The sequence below is a fragment of the Dunckerocampus dactyliophorus genome, chromosome 20, assembly GCF_027744805.1.
Source record: "Dunckerocampus dactyliophorus isolate RoL2022-P2 chromosome 20, RoL_Ddac_1.1, whole genome shotgun sequence".
Lineage (NCBI taxonomy): Eukaryota > Metazoa > Chordata > Actinopteri > Syngnathiformes > Syngnathidae > Dunckerocampus > Dunckerocampus dactyliophorus.
The window spans coordinates 6,498,914-6,514,340 of NC_072838.1; the positions used below are offsets into that span (position 1 = coordinate 6,498,914).

The window sequence follows — 15,427 nt, forward strand, 5'->3', positions numbered from 1 at the left end:
TATTATATCGTCAAATCATGATATCATTATTAATACTGTAGAAACTTCTCCCCATGATGTCTCCCAAGAGTGAAGCAGACTCTTCTTCTGGCAGTGCGTCAAAGAAAAGGAAAGTGAAAAGTGAAGTGTGGTTAGACACGGTAAAAGGTTCAGAAAGTAGAGACGTTGGCTGCACGCCCAGTCCAAGCCGCTCAAACGTTGCGACCGTTATGAAGGATAAAGATCTTCTACATTTGAACATGTGAAACGATCTGCTCCTATGAAACAGACAGTGATAACTGGTTAGTGTACTGCTTTCTTTATTGCCTACCCCTCCCTTGCGACCCTTCCAGTGTGCAAGACAACCACAGGGAATTGTTTTCTTTCTATTACCGTTTCATGTCATTCTTGTATTTTTATGTTTTTAATGATGTTATGGTATTTTGTGTTAACGTTTCGTCTGACAACGTTTTGTGTTATGGTATTTTGCGTTACAGTGTTTCATGCTACAGTGTTTCGTGGTTACGACGCACTCCCATAAATGATTAATACCGTACAAACAGAAAAAGAAATTAGTTTCCTAGAATACGTAGTTGCGCGTCACCTCACTGAGGAAGGACAACGTCATGTCTTTTTCCCCCCCCCACATGATGTCCCCCCCAAATGAGAGCCATGCTCTGTCGTGACTGTCGTGCGTCAAAGAAAAGGAAAGTGAAAAGTGAAGCCAAATGAAAAGTGGAGAACCAATCAATCAAATCTCCTGTCAAAGAACTGTAATTACCGCTGCTCTGGGTGTTATTGTTATGCGTTATCATCGTCAATGTTGAAGTGTAATCGCAAAAAACCGCAAACTACATTAATTGATCGGCACATGCTTGTCTGATGTGTGATTTCCATCCCTCCCCTAACAACCTGACAGATGAGTCAGCTGATATTTGCATTTCGATAGTGACAAACATTCATTCATTTACCCCATCCCGCTGATACCTGACATGAAACGCTGCACATGCAGTTCCCGTTAACTCATTCCACACGCCTCGCCACCGGCGCGTAGAAACGAGGTCTGTGCCGGTACGGAAAAAGATGTTTGAAATTCCCAGTAACATTAGAATAGATGTTGTTTCCGTGCTCCGCAGACAGCAGGACAACGCAGTCATCTACCTTACTTCAGGTAAACGCAAGAGTGATAGGTGGGTGTTGAGTGTTGCAGTGGGAAAGATAAAGAGCACTTGCCAAATAGTGTGAAGGCTTAAGGGTCCACCAGGTTCTGGCGTCACCCTCTCCCCAGGGACAGACACTAAATCAGTGAGCGGGGAGGCATGGGAAGCACATCTCTGGCTTTATGACATAGTTTGCATTCACTGGCTCTTCCTCTCTTCTTGTTTCCCATTTAAGAGCTGCCTGGCCCTCTGATAACAAATGGCACCGCAGGTAATTGGAAAATTGGCAGACTTGTCAGAGAGATTTGGTGGATAGCACTTCTGTATGCGAGGACAAAGTTCAGGAGGTGTCACTCCATTTTATATAGATTTATAGCCACCATAAGGGACAGTGTTAGAAAGTATCAGGAAAGTAGAGGATGTGTTTTCCTCCCGGGGAGGCTGCGTATCAAGCCAGCCTCTCATTCAAGGATCCTGTTAGTAAAGATGATGTATGTTGGATTCTTTGCATTATTCCGAAACTTAATTTACGCTGCCGCACACGCTTCAAGGGGAGCTGCATCTTGAGCGAAAATAAGCCTGGAATCTATTTCTACACATCCCCTTAGGATGTGACAACAGGAAAATTGTTTTTTGGGCTCACTTAGATTAGATGTTCTATTGAGTTGACTTTAAAATGTATGTAATTTACCTGTTGTGCAGTCAAACCCCGGTTTTTGTATGATTCGGTTTAAGCGGACATTTTTTCCCAAATTTTCTCCCGTCCACTTTCGTTTTTTGTACGACATTGTGTTAAAAAACTAGTCCTTTTGTCCTGTATGGTATCGCAGAATGGAGTGCTACACGTGGCTGTCTCACTAACCGTGCTTTTTCTATTGAGCGCGGCTGCTATGAAACTTGCAAGTGCCCGCAATTTAAGTAGGAAGGTATCAATTTCGCCAGGATGTACAGGAAGTGTGCATCACCAGTAAATTTAATACAATCCTCATTTATGATTACTGTAGGGTAACCCCTTGTTTATCGCTGTTAATGGGTTCCAGACCTGACCATGATAAGTGAATTTCCGTGAAGTAGGATTCCTAAATTCTAAATTAAATATTTTTGTACTTACAGCATAGAAAACCTGTTTATGACCTTCTAAATACACTTTTTTTTAACATTATTAGAGCCCTCTAGACATACAATAACATCCCTATAGTCACCTTTACACTCGTATTACCCAATATAGTAGATAAAATAACAGAAAATAAGACATATTAGACTTAAATAAGATAACATAGACTCACAAGTTAGCAGTTCCCTGTGTTTTTTTCTGGACATCGTACTTCCTGCGGTGGCTGTCTCATCAATGTGCAGTCGTCTCTCACTCCATCACGGTTTGAAAATCGCTCCCTCACTCTATTGTGGTTTTTCAAACACATTTAATCAGTTTTTGAAAAAAAACGTGATAGAGTGAGGGCGCAATGTTCGAACCACAATGTAGCGAGGGACGGCGTTAGAAATAAATAAGACATAACAGACTCACACGTTAGCATTGGGAGAGTTCCTTCATAATTCTGGACAGTGTAATTCCTGCTGTGGCTGTTGTTTCATCAGTGTAACACTACTGACACCTAGTGCCCAGCGTAGAATACTAAATAGTAGGTCTTTGAATGCAGCTTCTGAATGCCTCAGATTTGCATTTTCGTTCATTTTGCCATTTTTGCGCTTGAAAATGCTTAATTTAGGCCAAGAATGTGTCAAATTTGCTTAAATGTGCATACTTCATGACTAACAATAGTCCATAGACAACGAAAAAGAAATAATTTATTGATTTTTATTAAATTTATTTAGAAAAACCATGATAGAGTGAATCCATGGAATTGGAACTGCGAAGTGGCGAGGCACAACTGTATTTCACTTTATTTTCTGCGTTTAAACTATCATTATTCTCTGTAAAATGTATTTTTGGATCATATTTTTGGATGTCTGGAATGGAGTAATTGCATTTACAATATTTCCATTGGAAAAAATTGACTCGGTTTTCGAACGTTCCAGCTTTCGTCTGACCTTTTGGAATGAATGAATGATGAAAACCGAGGTTAATCATTCCATCTTGGAAAAGCAACAGTTCAGTCTATCCATACATTTTCTTCCGCTCATCCGAGTCCGGGTCGCGGGGGCGAAGTCCAAACTGCTCGGTCTCCAGCCACATCCTCCGGATCCACGGGCCAACTGTGAGACATAATCCCTCCAGCGTGTCCTAGCTCCACCCTGGGGCCTCCTCCTCCACATACCATTAAAATACCATTAAAAGCCCCAAATGAGCATGACATTCATTGCCATTATGAGTGTCTGTAAACCTCATTTGTGTTCTAACCATTGCTATTTCTGAATAGTGTCATTCTTTTACATTTGTTGCTGTTGTTGTTTCTACTAGACATATCATGCGAAGCTCTTGGGTAACATAAGACTTGTTACTTTAGCAATGCTAATGCATTTCTACCAAGTCCTTAATCCAAGAATGATCCTCATTATTGTTGCTTTGGTTGTTTATTGTAGCTTTTTGCGCTCCATTTCTTCATTTTCTTTGTTTGTCCCCTTTTAAATGCCTGACTGTTCAGCAGCATCACCAATCAATGTCAATGCAAACTGCAACAGTCGTCATACAGGTATGTCAGACCCATCTGTTGCATGGCAAATCCTGTCTGGCACTTTAAGGCACACGGATTCCCGACACTGAATGACGAAGCTGCTGGAGAGGATGTTAAAAAAATTGTGAACAATGATGGCAATGTGGCTGGATGTAAAACTTGAGGTGACGCCATATTGAATTGTTGTAGTAGTACAGTAGCTGGTGTTTTTATACCACCACTGATTGGCAGAGACTGAAGATAGGAATTGGAACGGCTGCACAACAGCTGCGGTGCTGACAGCCCGCATCCCTCAGATACCTGGAAGCACGTTCAAGGGTGACATCACCATCACGGCCAGATCAGTACCTGAAGGTAGATGCATTTTAGAGGACTTGTTTGAGCTCACATGTAAAATCCAGAAGGGAAATGTAAAAAATCAGTTCCCCTTCAAGATCAAACATAGGTTACCATCATCACAGCAGCCAAGGAAATAGCCCTGGGCCTGCCTTCCTAAATGCTCTGGCCTCCTCCAGTCAATAAGGCATCCATGTCAAGGGGATGGAAAAGAAGATAAACCCCTATCTTGGTGTCCCAGGAAGCTAAGGAGTACAAAACGACAAAGACACATCAGGCCACGGTGATGTGAGACGGCAGGAACTTCCCAGCCAGGCTGGCATAGCGGTCAGGACAGGCCACAAGAGGTTGGACTGCATCACGCAGATGACATGAGGACAGAAGCTCAGGGCAAGATGGCTACATCAGAATGAGCTGCGACGATCCTCACCCAAACATGCAGCACGGCGTGATGGAGGAGGAGGTCCACAAGGCAAAGGAGGGCATTCGGCTGGTCAAGGCTGCATCCATGGAGTAATAGGGCAACCACTGGTATACAACTGCATGGTATGTGGAAAATGAGCTAACACGGACCATGTCCTCTGGTCTAGAAGTATCAAACAGGTGGTGCACCTGTACCTGTACCCTGGGAAGAGAGGCTGGAGGCGATACATGAGCCCAAGATATCAATATCAAGAGAGACCAAGCCCTTATCCTCAAGACCCAGTGTTACGGTCCAAGTTACAGTCGCCTAGGGTGAAAAGAGACGCATACCATTAGAGGCAGACACAAAGCATGATTTGCTTAGAGGACAATTTATTTTACCATCAAAAAACCCCAAAAAAATAGACAGCCCAGGCAGAAAGTCAGGTGGGACTCCGTACTCCAAACTTAACTTGACTTTATTCCAATAATGTTAGAACTTTTTCCCCAACCTAACGTTCAAAAATTCCAATTTTATTTTGTTTGTCATAATAGTATGACTTAAATAACGTGTTTTTTTTAATTATTCAAATTTATGCTACTAAAATGGCGTTATTTTTCCTCATGATATCACGTTATGTTCGTAACATTATTACTTTTTCTTGTTAGATTCCAGCTTTTTTCTCTTCATATTTTGACTTTATTTTTGTGAAATTACTGCCGACGTTTCCATTTTTTTAAAGTTTTCTTGTTAAATTATATTTTTAGAATGTGCTGCGGGCCAATGAAAAAATAGCCGCAGGCCGCAAATGGCCCCGGGTCACTCTTTGGACACCTCTGACATCAGCGGGGCATCTCTGTGCTGCTAATGTGTTTCAAAGCGCCTTCAATGACGGAAATGCGCCATGTGTTTCCAGGAGGAAGAGGAGGAGGGACTGGAAGAAGGAGACTTGGTTCAAGAGGGAATAACAGAGCAGGAAATTCCCAAATGAAAATGACAAGTAGGACAAAAAACACCAGTGGTTGGATTGATTTTGATCATCTTTTATTTGCCAACAGCAAAGCACATTTTACTAGCCTCCCAAAGTTTGCAGACTTGGAACCAGTAGCTTTCACATCGGATCGCAGTGAAGCCACTGGGCTCTCCAGTATTGATAAGTTTGTATTTCAGGTTTCTTTCTGAAACAGCACATCAACCACACACAGCTGAGATTGGTGCCACAATGACAATGAACAGCTTTCCTGTGTGTGGTTTATGTGTGTTTGGTTTATGCAATGTATTTTCATATTCTAATGATCAACAGATTATGACATCCACGCAAATGGAATGCGTCTCATTCACCAGTTTTTCAGAGAATGATTGGAGTTTAGGCGAGAATGTTGTCTCACAAGGAAGAGTAGGCTAATGTATGTATGTGCCAAACTTTTTTTTTTCGTAATCATTTGCTGTTATCACTCGATGCTGTGACTAAATCAGAAAGTGACCTTTGCAGTGAGTTTCAGGGTGAAGATGACGATCTGACCTTGTGGAGTCAAGTTAGGGTTTCTTTTTTGGGGAATCGTCAGATTGACCCTCAAAGTTTGTCGCCACGCACCGCCCACATCCTATGGCACCGCCCACATCCTATGGCACCGCCCACATCCTATGGCGTAGGCTAAAATCGACCACAATATATCATCACCCATCTGTTTAGTATCAGTGATTTTGATTTGGGCTCATTTGGTCCAAGTCCCTAAGAAGAGTCAAAGGACAAGCCCAAAATGGCGCCAGCAAGGGTTCTTGAGACTTTTTAATGTGGCCTGTAATGATAGAACTCCCCACCAAATTTTTGTGATGATCTGTGAAACTGGTGGCAGGGGGCAAATTTTTTTCCTAAATTTAAAAAGGCCGCTACTGAATCGGGGGTTCATCGCCTCAGCTATCAGGGACACTCGCATTTTCCTGGGTTTTATTTGATTTTTAAGACTAAATTTTCATATTTGATCAGCTCACTGCTACGATTTCAAATATCTATTCTACTTGACCTGTTTTGATTGTATGTATCTTAACACACAATATATTTTCTCATTGAATATGTCATGAAACAAGCCACCTTCCACAAATGTCTAAGCAGAGATTATATTTACGGTACGTACCTTGTGAAGTAGGAGGATTTTTAAAAGCTTTTCTCTTTGACTGGAGGTTTCTGTGACTGTATGTTGCTAGACAGCCAGCGAACCAATAAAGAAAACTGAATACTTTTCTTGTGAAGCTTCCTTCAGACATGCTTGTTTGCGTGCGGTAACCGTAACATGCAGAAAAAAATGCAATTGCTAGGGGTGTCGCAAGCCTAGCTCACCTAGCTCACGAGATGAGACGACGCACGAGACTGGGTCCACGAGGACGAGATGAAATTTTTACGTTAATTTTAAGAAAAAGTACAATGAAAAAAATATGAGTGGACAAACAAACTTTTATTTAACCTAGTCACAAGACAATGCAGGCTCTTTTTAAAATGTTTATTGTCCCACAAATTGTCATCTTTCACCCTGTAAAGTTGTGAAATTTGGCGTTTGTGAGATGCATTTTCTGACAGGCAATTTGTACTGTCAAACGTTTGCAGCATTTCTTGAAATGCTGGCTTTTCAATAGGGGTGTCAGTATTAAGAGTTCCAGCTTGTAGTTGAACAATGCCAGCTCACTGTTTTTGTTTTTGTCTTATCTACGTGGCTATTTAGGGCTGTCTAGCTGTCCTTTGATGTATAATTTAAAAAAATAATTTATTAAAAAAAAACTGTAATACATAAATTTAAAGACAAATCCTTGTGTTTGTATTAGTTACTCGTACCAATTTATATCAATTAATATTTGAGCTTTTTCTAGTTACAGTGTGCCTTTTTGCTCTATTTTTCCACTTTCGCTGGGTTTATTTTATTTCTCCAATGAGCCACGTTCCACAGATGGACCTTGGGCTACACTTTGGACATCCATCGTGTTTCACCAGCAAGGCGAGGTGTGGCTCCTTCACTGGTCATGAATTGGCTTGCACTGTGGAGGGTTTTATGCAGCTTTCAGATCAGCATTGCACGGCGATACTTGTGCAAAATTGGAGGTGAAGCTCCACTCCAGCTCGCCTGCGCGACGGATACTTCACCTTTGTTGACCACTTGTATTTAATTACTGAATAAATTGCATGATGCAAGAAACTCTTCCTGACCTTCACCCCTACTCTCTAAGTATAGCAACCATGCCGCTAAATTGAAAACACAGATGCCTTCTATGTATGAGGTGTGTTCTGAAGCGGAACTGGTGATCGCCGGTGCTTGTAAAGTTGAGTTGGAACTGGTTGGTGATTAAGGGTGCAGATAATGTCCGTGTTTTGATCTGACAAATCTTAAGTAACTTTGATCAAATGTAGAATTACTACAGCTTCCACTTGGACATTAACAAGGCAGCAGATGTTCAACTCTGCGTTCAGCACTTAATGTGTGCTTCCAATAGTGCCTTGCATACTGCCATTACATGTGTTGTCATTCATAGTATCGATGCCATAGTTCTCAGTCTTGATGCGATCTAAAAACACACATTCGATACGCTAAACACAAGTAGCTAGCCAAAACACTTATAAAAGCGCACCATCTAGTTTACAAATGTCTTCAAAGTAATATTTCAGGAACATTTGTTCTCTGTTTAAATGTTTTGTCACAAAGACGAAAGTTTCCCAAGGATAAATGTTTTAGAGCAAATATAGCGTGTTCCAGACCTCGTTTCTACCACAGCTAGGTTGTTTTACCAAGAGAGAATGAATGATTTAATGATTCCTTCGAGTCACTGTTGCCAACTCCTCAGTAAGAAAAGTAGATATGGCGGTCCTAGAAGTCACTAGATGACGTCATTGAGCCATTTGCATATAATGTTGTAACAGATGCTGTAGGAAAAAAGTACAACCTCGTCGGAGAGACAAAAACTGAGTAAAAACATCTTAATTACGTTTAGAACTACAAATAAACTTGATTTTCAGTTTGTTAATTTCAAAATTGGGCATCACTTCATCAAAAGAATTTTTTATATATACATTTTATCTCGGCCTTGTATCTCAAAGTCTAGACAGTGCAATAATTACATCCAGCCACCATCTTTTATCTTGCAGTTAGTGTCATGTTCTGCATTCTGCTCTGCTGCCCTCTGCCGTTTTTGTGTTGCAGCACATCCCTGAACATGACCCAGACCTAATCACACACACCTGCAGCTCATTACCTCCTTCCTTCTTAAGCTGCAGCCAAACAATCTACCAGTGCCAGATTGTACTCCTTGACTCCCTGACCTCCTGTTCCTTGCTCCCGCTTAGCCCGGCTTCTTGTTCCTTACCCTGCATTCTGGCTCCCTTACCTGCTTGTTCATTCAGCCTTGTATCCAAGACATCTCCTGTCAGGTTTGCCTACAGTGTTTTTTGTTTGTACTTTGGTTTTTGTTCCTGACAGCCTTTTGCTGTCAGTGTTTTTCGTTGGTTAACCGTTAGTGGATTTTCCTTAGTTGTACTTTTACCTTGTGGACTCTTTCTGTTTCGTATTAAAGTATTTTTGTTACTATTTTTGACTCTGGTTGTCTGCATTGGGATCCTGATTCCTGTCGTGGCTCCCACCACGCCTGACAGAACAATCTGGCCAAAATGGATCCCGCAGACATGGAGCACTTCCGCTCGGCCCTGGCACATCAAGGCCAATTAGTCGGTGGCCACGAGAAGACCCTCCAAGGCATCATGGAGGCCATATCGGTTCTATCTGCTGGCATGGATGCTCTAAACCTACGACTCGCCAGCACCTCCTCTCACCCGCCACCAGAGGTCGGTACGTCCCCACACGCCTTAGACGCACCTAATGGCGCAGCTGCACACGCACCTGTATCTCATCAGCTGCGAGAGCCTAATATCCCTCACCCTGCTCGCTTCTCTGGAGATTCGGACTCCTGCAACCAGTTTCTACACCAGTGTTCCCTCGTTTTTGACCAGCAGCCCACCACGTACACATCGGACCAATCCAAGGTAGCATTCATAATGAGCTTACTCTCGGGTAGAGCCGCTACGTGGGCTATGGTTGCGAGCACAGCTATGCCTGCCATACGCACCTCCTTACCTATGTTCCTAGAAGAAATCAGACGAGTTTTTCACCATCCCATTCGGGGAATGGAAGCAGCAAGCCGACTACTAGACATGAAACAGAAAGGACGCTCTGTGGCAGATTTTTCTATTGATTTCCGAGTGCTTGCTGTAGAGAGTGGGTATCCCGATACCGTTCTCCGAAGTATTTTTCGCAAAGCACTCGATGTACACATTAAGGATGAGCTGGTGGCTAAGGACAACACTACTTCCCTCAACGGCCTTATCAATTTAGCCATAGAGTTAGAGAACCGCATAAGGGAGAGGGTGAGAGAGTACACCAAGGAGGGATACGACGGCAGGTTGTTGATTCCTACCAGGATACCATTACCATCTCCTGAGGGACAGAGGCTCGAACCAGGGATCGGAGACGCCGTGGCCGTACTACCAGAGGTTCCCATGCAACTTGGGGGACGACGCCTCGCCACCGAGGAAAGAGCACGTCGTCGCAAGCTGGACCTCTGCCTCTACTGTGGAGATCCGGGGCATCGACTCCTCCAATGCCCCATTCGACCACATCGTCGCCAAGGATCGACTTCTGGATCAGCAGCGGAGTTAAAGCCAAGATCCAGGAGCAACCAACCGGCTACGGAGGACCATCCAGCCATGGGGAGCTGTGAGTACCTCCAGGATTCAGCCACTACAGCGGAGGAGGTTTCCTTCAAGAGACTTCAAATTAAGGGAGTAATTATAAAGAAAGAGAGAAGTATTGACATAACCGCACTTATTGACTCGGGCGCCGATGACTGTTTCTTGGACACTACGTTTGTTCTCAAACATAATATCAGCATGATTAAGTTACCTGCTAAGAAGGAGGTCTGGTCTTTGGATAGGCGCTTCCTGGCGGCCATTACACACCAAACCGAACCGCTTATCCTTCATCTCTCTGGTAACCACTCCGAGACCATCCGTTTTTATGTCATGCCCTCCCAGTCCGCACCACTAGTGCTGGGGTTAACCTGGCTTAAGCTTCACAACCCACTCTTCGATTGGAACAAATTGCACGTCTCCAGTTGGAGCCCGTTTTGTCACGCTAACTGTCTCCGTTCGGCTCGATCCAATGTTCCCTCTTCCATATCCCCAGAGGAAGTTATAGATCTTACAGGAATTCCTAGCGAATACCACGACTTAAAGCAAGTGTTCAGCAAGGACCGTGCGCAAACACTTCCCCCTCATCGACCGTATGACTGCGCCATAGAATTACTCCCTAACGCCACATTTCCTAGCGCCAAATTGTATAACATCTCCGCTCCAGAACAAAAAGCCCTCAAAGAGTACATTTCCTCTTCCCTAGCAGCCGGTCTTATTCGACCCTCTTCCTCGCTACTTGGGGCGGGCTTTTTCTTTGTTGCCAAGAAAGACAAATCTCTACGGCCCTGTATCGATTACCGGGGGCTCAATAGCATCACGGTCCGCAATAGTTACTCCTTGCCACTTATGGATTCTGCCTTTTCCGCTTTACACTCTGCACGCATTTTTTCAAAATTGGATCTCCGCAACGCCTATCATCTGGTACGCATAAAGGATGGAGATGAGTGGAAGACCGCGTTTAACACACCGCTGGGGCATTTCGAATATCTGGTGATGCCTTTCGGTCTCACGAACGCCCCGGCGGTGTTCCAAAACCTCATTAACGATGTTCTCAGCGATATGATAAATCAATTCTGTTTTGTATATTTGGATGACATACTTATCTTTTCCAGGAATCTTCAAGACCACACCACTCATGTCCGACTAGTTCTCCAGCGTTTAATGGAGAATAGGCTCTACGTTAAGGCAGAGAAGTGCGACTTTCACGCCACTTCGGTGCCATTTCTGGGGTACATTGTGGAGAAAGGTCAACTGCGTGCCGATCCCGCCAAGATCCAGGCGGTGGTCGAGTGGCCTACTCCCAAATCAAGGAAGCACTTGCAGAGGTTTCTCGGGTTCGCCAACTTCTACAGACGATTCATACGTAATTTCAGCAGCAAAGCAGGACCTCTGACTAGGCTTACATCACCTAAAATTCCGTTTGTATGGACCCCAGAGGCTAATTCTGCGTTTAACACACTCAAGACCTTGTTTACTTCCGCTCCGGTTCTGGTACATCCTGATCCTAATTTACAATTTTCTGTTGAGGTTGACGCTTCTGATACGGGAGTGGGAGCCGTGCTGTCCCAGCGGTCCCCGGTCAACCAGAAGCTGCATCCCTGCGCCTTCTTCTCGCGTCGCCTCACACAGGCTGAAGGGAACTACGATGTGGGCAACAGGGAGCTGTTGGCCATCGTTCTCGCGCTGCGGGAGTGGCGGCATTGGCTGGAGGGCGCAGTTCATCCTTTTATAGTTATCACCGACCACAAGAACTTGTCCTACATCAGAACCGCCCAGAGACTCAATGCCAGACAAGCCCGTTGGTCACTGTTCCTAACACGCTTCAATTTCTCCATCACCTACAGACCCGGTTCACGCAATATTAAACCTGACGCCCTGTCCAGAGTCTTCAGTCCCACGGAGGAGGGAACAGCGCCGGAAACCATCATACCTGTGGCCCGAGTGTTGGGCGCTCTTCGGTGGGAGGTGGAGAAGAAGGTGTCGGAGGCAACTAAAGGGGAGGAGTCTCCAGAGGGTTGTCCTGCTGGTAAATTGTTTGTTCCTGAGACGCTGAGGTCGGACATATTGCAGTGGGGTCACGCTTCCAGAGTTACCTGTCACCCAGGAACCAGACGAACTCAACTGGCATTGGTGCAGAGGTTTTGGTGGCCTTCCATGGCGGCGGATGTGAAGGAGTTCGTCGCAGCCTGCTCTGTCTGCGCCAGAAATAAGTCATCGAATCGACCTCCGGCGGGTCTGTTACAACCGATGCCCATCCCGACCCGTCCCTGGTCACATATAGCTTTGGACTTCGTTACTGGACTACCTGCTTCCAGAGGAAATACCACAATTCTGAACATTGTTGACCGGTTTTCCAAAATGGCACATTTCATAGCGTTACCTGGACTACCTACTTCACTGGACACAGCGCGACTCTTGGTGAGACATGTCTTCCGCATCCACGGAATTCCAATCAACATTGTTTCCGACAGAGGGCCCCAATTCACTTCCAAGGTCTGGAAGTCCTTCTGCAAGATGCTCGGGGCATCAGTGAGCTTATCATCCGGTCACCATCCACAGACAAACGGCCAGACAGAGCGGGCCAACCAGGACCTCGAGGCCGCCTTACGCTGCGTCTGCCACCGACACCCGTCATCCTGGTCCATCCACCTCCCCTGGGTGGAGTATGCGCATAACACCCTTGTCAGCTCGGCCACAGGTATGTCACCCTTTAAAGTCGCCAATGGATACCAGCCTCCTCTTTTTCCGTCTCAGGAGGCGGAAGTGTCAGTACCATCGGTCCAGATCCACCTTTGCCGCGCCCGAAGAGTTTGGCGAGAGACGGTAGCCGCACTGAACCGCACGGCGGAGCGCAATCGACGAATCAGAATTCCGGCACTCGTCTACCAGGTCGGTCAGGAAGTCTGGTTGTCATCCAGGGACTTACCACTGGCCGGAACCAGTCGGAAGCTTGCACCCAGATTTGTGGGACCATACCTAATTGACTCCATCATCAGTCCCTCCGCCGTCAGACTTAAACTACCTCCAGCACTCAAAGTACACCCGGTATTCCACGTCTCCTGCCTCAAACCTGTGTCCTCCAGTCACCTGTGCCCCCCGGCCGAGTCGCCTCCTCCGCCGCGCCTGATCGATGGCCATCCAGCATACACGGTGAAGGCTATCTTGGACTCCCGAAGGAGGGGCAGAGGATTCCAGTACCTGGTCGACTGGGAGGGTTACGGCCCTGAGGAGCGTTCTTGGGTCTCCCGCTCCCTTATCTTGGACCCGTCACTCATAAGCGACTTCCACCATCTCCACCCTAACAAGCCAGGTAAGCCGCCAGGAGGCGTCTTATGAGGGGGGGACATACTGTCATGTTCTGCATTCTGCTCTGCTGCCCTCTGCCGTTTTTGTGTTGCAGCACATCCCTGAACATGACCCAGACCTAATCACACACACCTGCAGCTCATTACCTCCTTCCTTCTTAAGCTGCAGCCAAACAATCTACCAGTGCCAGATTGTACTCCTTGACTCCCTGACCTCCTGTTCCTTGCTCCCGCTTAGCCCGGCTTCTTGTTCCTTACCCTGCATTCTGGCTCCCTTACCTGCTTGTTCATTCAGCCTTGTATCCAAGACATCTCCTGTCAGGTTTGCCTACAGTGTTTTTTGTTTGTACTTTGGTTTTTGTTCCTGACAGCCTTTTGCTGTCAGTGTTTTTCGTTGGTTAACCGTTAGTGGATTTTCCTTAGTTGTACTTTTACCTTGTGGACTCTTTCTGTTTCGTATTAAAGTATTTTTGTTACTATTTTTGACTCTGGTTGTCTGCATTGGGATCCTGATTCCTGTCGTGGCTCCCACCACGCCTGACAGTTAGGTCTACTTGTTTCATTTATCACACAACGCTGTCCCATCACACGCTCTGACACACTGACAGGTAAGTGACCGAGTCCGAATGAGGCGTGAGTGTAATGAGTGGTCATTTAATGAAGACTAATATACATTTATGTTTTACATCCCACTCTGTAAAACAGGGCGAGATCCACCCCGGCTGCATCGCACCTCTCGCATGCGTGATTCATGGATGTGTAGAGCTCCACTATGCTCTCAGTATGCCGCGGAAGCTGACAGTGCACTGACCACTTGTGGCTGCTTTGAGCCGGGACGGACCTCTCAGCAGCAGCCCCTGCTGCTCAATGACAACCAGAAACTGCAGATCAATGCATTCTTTCACTCCTAAGTCCAGAAATACCAGAAAACTCTCCAACGACGCCAAAAAAGTCAGTAGATTTGACGCTAGTCGCTTTCAAGAAAATATGTCACCAAGAGATTGGCAACACTGCTTCAAGTGCCGATATAATCGTAACTACAAACAATCACGACATTCTTTTGGCCACATGATTCCTGTATTAAACACAATATAGTACTTTTGAATGAAGGTGATTGTGCGGTTATAAAGAAGCCGAAAGGGAGCCCTGACATACGCCTGTATGAAGTTGCACATACTCACTGCTGACGTGGCAAAGGATCGTACGATTTGTTTGGATCCGGCATTTCACTCTTCTTCCTCTGTTCACTACTTTGCATCACTACAGGTTGCTCCTCAGATGTCATAATTTGAAGTTAGTCCCTCCCCTTCCGCTACGCAGCCGAGATGGTGGGTAAGTATCCAGCGCTCTGCGCTCACCGTTCTGTTTTGGGGGTTTTTTCAGATCGCAATCTTATTTTTTACAGTGACATTTTTTTTCTTTTACATTATTAGATTCTAATTTTTCCACTTGCAGACGTTTGACCCAGATTTTGCGTGGGGGGGCGCGTCATCAACTGAGAGGCGTGTGGAATCATGAATGAAGTCTACGGCGGTGCCTTCAGGGAATGTCGGAGCTAAAACACTAGTGTGGAAATGGTTATTAAGGCAGTCCATCAGAGAACAAGTCAAGTGGAGCATGAACACACTGGAGTTGGATTGACAACAAGAAGAAATATGTAAAAGTTAAAAATATTTTTGGAACTCGAAAATGCTCATGAAAATTGGGAAATTCAGTCAGAATTGTGTCACAACAGAAAACTATAGATTCATCATTTCCTCATGCCGCGTCATCTAAATCAGGGGTGTCCAAACATTTTTCCAGCGAGGGGACATAGTGAAAAATGAAAGGATGCAACTTTGCCACGTTGATATTTTGTAAAGCAGGAAATGTAGGTATGCTAAGAA

The 15,427-nt window shown here is 45.2% G+C and overlaps 1 protein-coding gene across 4 annotated transcripts in view; it reads left to right on the forward strand.

Moving 5' to 3' along the window:
* Positions 1-14,843, forward strand: part of phf14 (PHD finger protein 14) — an 84,265-nt gene extending 69,422 nt beyond the window's left edge. The window contains exon 18 of one of the 4 annotated variants that reach the window (XM_054763050.1): positions 3,746-5,354. In XM_054763050.1, coding sequence (XP_054619025.1) covers positions 3,746-3,838 — 93 coding nt within the window. In that variant the 3' untranslated portion in view covers positions 3,839-5,354. Of the gene's footprint in view, positions 1-3,745; positions 5,355-5,427; positions 6,651-14,807 lie in introns of those variants that run through there. The other 3 variants (XM_054763049.1, XM_054763052.1, XM_054763053.1) reach the window with 3 other exon arrangements.
* Positions 14,844-15,427: the final 584 nt, after the last annotated feature.